The 2,835-nt window shown below is 33.2% G+C and overlaps 1 protein-coding gene across 1 annotated transcript in view; it reads left to right on the forward strand.

Annotated features, from left to right (window-relative positions):
• The window catches only part of LOC107598233 (biogenesis of lysosome-related organelles complex 1 subunit 4-like), a 6,950-nt gene that overhangs the window by 2,040 nt on the left and 2,075 nt on the right, over positions 1-2,835 (forward strand). Inside the window, exons 2-3 of the mRNA XM_016289511.1 lie at positions 1,331-1,407; positions 2,562-2,663. Coding sequence (XP_016144997.1) covers positions 1,331-1,407; positions 2,562-2,663 — 179 coding nt within the window. The remainder of the gene's footprint in view (positions 1-1,330; positions 1,408-2,561; positions 2,664-2,835) is intronic.

Consider the following 2,835-nt stretch of genomic DNA (forward strand, 5'->3'; position numbering starts at 1 on the left):
AAGGGGGCCAACACTTTTTCACACCACTGTATATATATATATAGTGGTGGCCAAAATTATTAGAACGCTAGTATTTTCACCAGCTACAAAATTGTTTTAAGAAAGTTATTACCTGCCTGCAAAGCTACCTAAAAAACTATCCGCAAGTGCACAGAGGGCAAAAGCTACATTAAACACAAAGTGTGGTCACAACAAATGTTGATTTAATTGAGTTAATATAAGTTAATTGATAAAGAAAATCTATTTGACATTATTTTTGACAGCATCCTCATTTTACAGCATTTTTACACAAGTGCCTAAAACTTTTAACAGTACTGTAGCTTTGCAGGTAGGTTTCTTGAAGCATCAGCATGTCTGAAAATGTAAACATACAGTGAGTTGGTAGTGTTTCAGTATTTGTATCATTCTGCTTGTCTATGTTAATTAGAAACTGATTAATTATATATCTTGAATGCCATGTAAGTAGCTTTGGATAAGCCATATTTATTTAAAGTGCGTTAGAAATGTTGGCTTTCAGTATATAGTGAGTACAATATCAGATTCCTCACATAACACTTTATAATGCTTATTGTAGAAGTACAGTCCTGATCAAAGTCCTGTATGTAGATAAAGAGAATCGGGTTAAGCAAATAATACCACATCTCCGTTTTTAAACCATGTTTGTTTGAGAAAGTATGTGAACCTGAACATTGTCCGTTCATATGAAGAGATAATTGAAGTCAGTTGTTTCAATTCACGGGATTTTAGCACTTCTGCTCTGTTGAAGAACATAAGCCCGGGTTTTTTAAAGAATTGAATGGAGAACAATATTAAGCCATTTAAAACCACTGTTACTTTGCTTGGGAGTGGTTTTCTAACAAAACTCACTCAAAAACAGGTCATATCACAAAGAAACTCAGGGGAACAGGACATCTGCAGGCCTCTAGATGTCCTTCACTGATGGAGAATACAGGAGATTTGAAGAAATGTACATTACATCTCTTGCTCATCAGTGGATTTTCTGCAGTGAATGGGTGCCGTCAGAATGAGAGAACTTTTTGATGACCAACTAAAAGTCTCTTCCACGCACCTGTATACTCGTCTTGTTGGAGCACAGAGCACAGTGTAGTTACTGTATCAGGCCTAATTCGATAAGTGTGAAATGGTATAAAGAAAGACTGACTTGTTCTTTGTGCTGCTGACTGAATTCAGTTAAATTCCTGACACACGTTTTTTGAATTCTTTATGGTCTACTTCACGTATAGTAGTATGTGAACCAGCTGTTTGTCCTTCTAAATGTTTAAATCGCATTATATCATGTGTTTTCTTGATGTTTGTCATGCATTTGCTCTGCAGGTCCTGTGCTTGGAGAAAAGCCTGGAGGAAATGCTGACAAGAGTCGATGAGTTTGTTGGTATGCTTGATATGGTAAGATCAATAGTTTTCTGCCGTTCTCTGAAGTTGTTTTAACTAATTACTGAAGACAGTACTCAGTGCAAAGCCACACTTACGACATGCAAATGTTTCAATTCAGCATGTAACCACTAAGCAATTTTGTTAACTAAAACTAAAACATTTTTTTAAATCATTTTTCATCAGTTGAAATTAAATCAGGTGTAAATGTTGCTAGCTGAAATAAAATAGGTTTAAGTTGAAGCAATGCGCTTAATAAAACTAAATAAAGAAAAATTACAACCGAGTAGAAAAAAGTCTATTTAGAAAAAAAGCACATTGCAAAATAAAAAAAACTCAAATGAACAGGAAATATGAAAATAAAAGCTAGTTTAAAATGTTAATAAATACTATAGTAGTATATAAAAAAATACTAAAATAATTTAAGAGTCAAGATCCCCTGCCTTAAAATATATAGGCAGCAAAGTTCTGGGTAGCAACTGATTACGTAATCCAGATTACAAAAATGTAATGCTCATAGGCTAATTAGATTATATTACATTTTAAAATACTCGTAATGAGACTACAGTTACTTTTTTATTTATTATGTGATTACATATTATTCACACAATAGCAATACATTATTAATTATTTATTGATTCTCCCTAATTCTTCTTTTTATTAAACTCCCAAAGTCTGCAGTTCCTTCACGAAGCCCAGTTTAGGAAAATGAGATGTAAAATGTAATGCATTTCATGTTGTTAATAGCAACGATTGGAATATATTTTCTTTCTCTTTGTAGTTTTATATCAGTATGGTACAAGATTATTACATCTTTGCTTGTACTGTATATTGTTACTGTACTGAACTAAAGCAAATGCTTAAAATATAATCTGGATTCTAGAAAATACTAGCCTTTGAATGAAGTATCCAAATCCATTAGTAGAATAATGGCAGATATATAAACAAACAAAAATAAATACAATTCAAATTTGATTCGACTATAAAGTTTCTTCCACAGCAGTGTGACTGCCATAAATAACTACTTTCCCTCAAATTTTCTTCAGACCCCCTAGAAGCCTGCTGTTACCCCCTTAAACCCCTGCTTTAATAACCACTGTGACCAAAGGCATTGAACTGACAAACCTGCAAAGACATTGTTAACAGTTTTTTTTATTTTTTTTAAATAGATTCGAAATGACACCTCACAGGTGGTCAATGAGAACCTACCACAGATACAAAGAAAATCTGAAGAGATGAGAGAGATTTACAGAAAAATCGACAAATTGGAGGTAATAATAACTTTAAAGGGGTCATATGATGCGATTTCAATTTTTCCTTTCTCTTTGGAGTGTTACAAGCTCTTGGTGCATAAAGAAGATCTGTAAAGTTGCAAAGACTAAAGTCTCAAATCCAAAGAGATATTCTTTATAAAAGTTAAGAGTCAGCCACACCTACCTAAAA

The sequence above is a fragment of the Sinocyclocheilus grahami genome, unplaced genomic scaffold (assembly GCF_001515645.1).
Source record: "Sinocyclocheilus grahami isolate Dianchi unplaced genomic scaffold, SAMN03320097.WGS_v1.1 scaffold248.1, whole genome shotgun sequence".
Taxonomy (NCBI): Eukaryota; Metazoa; Chordata; class Actinopteri; order Cypriniformes; family Cyprinidae; genus Sinocyclocheilus; species Sinocyclocheilus grahami.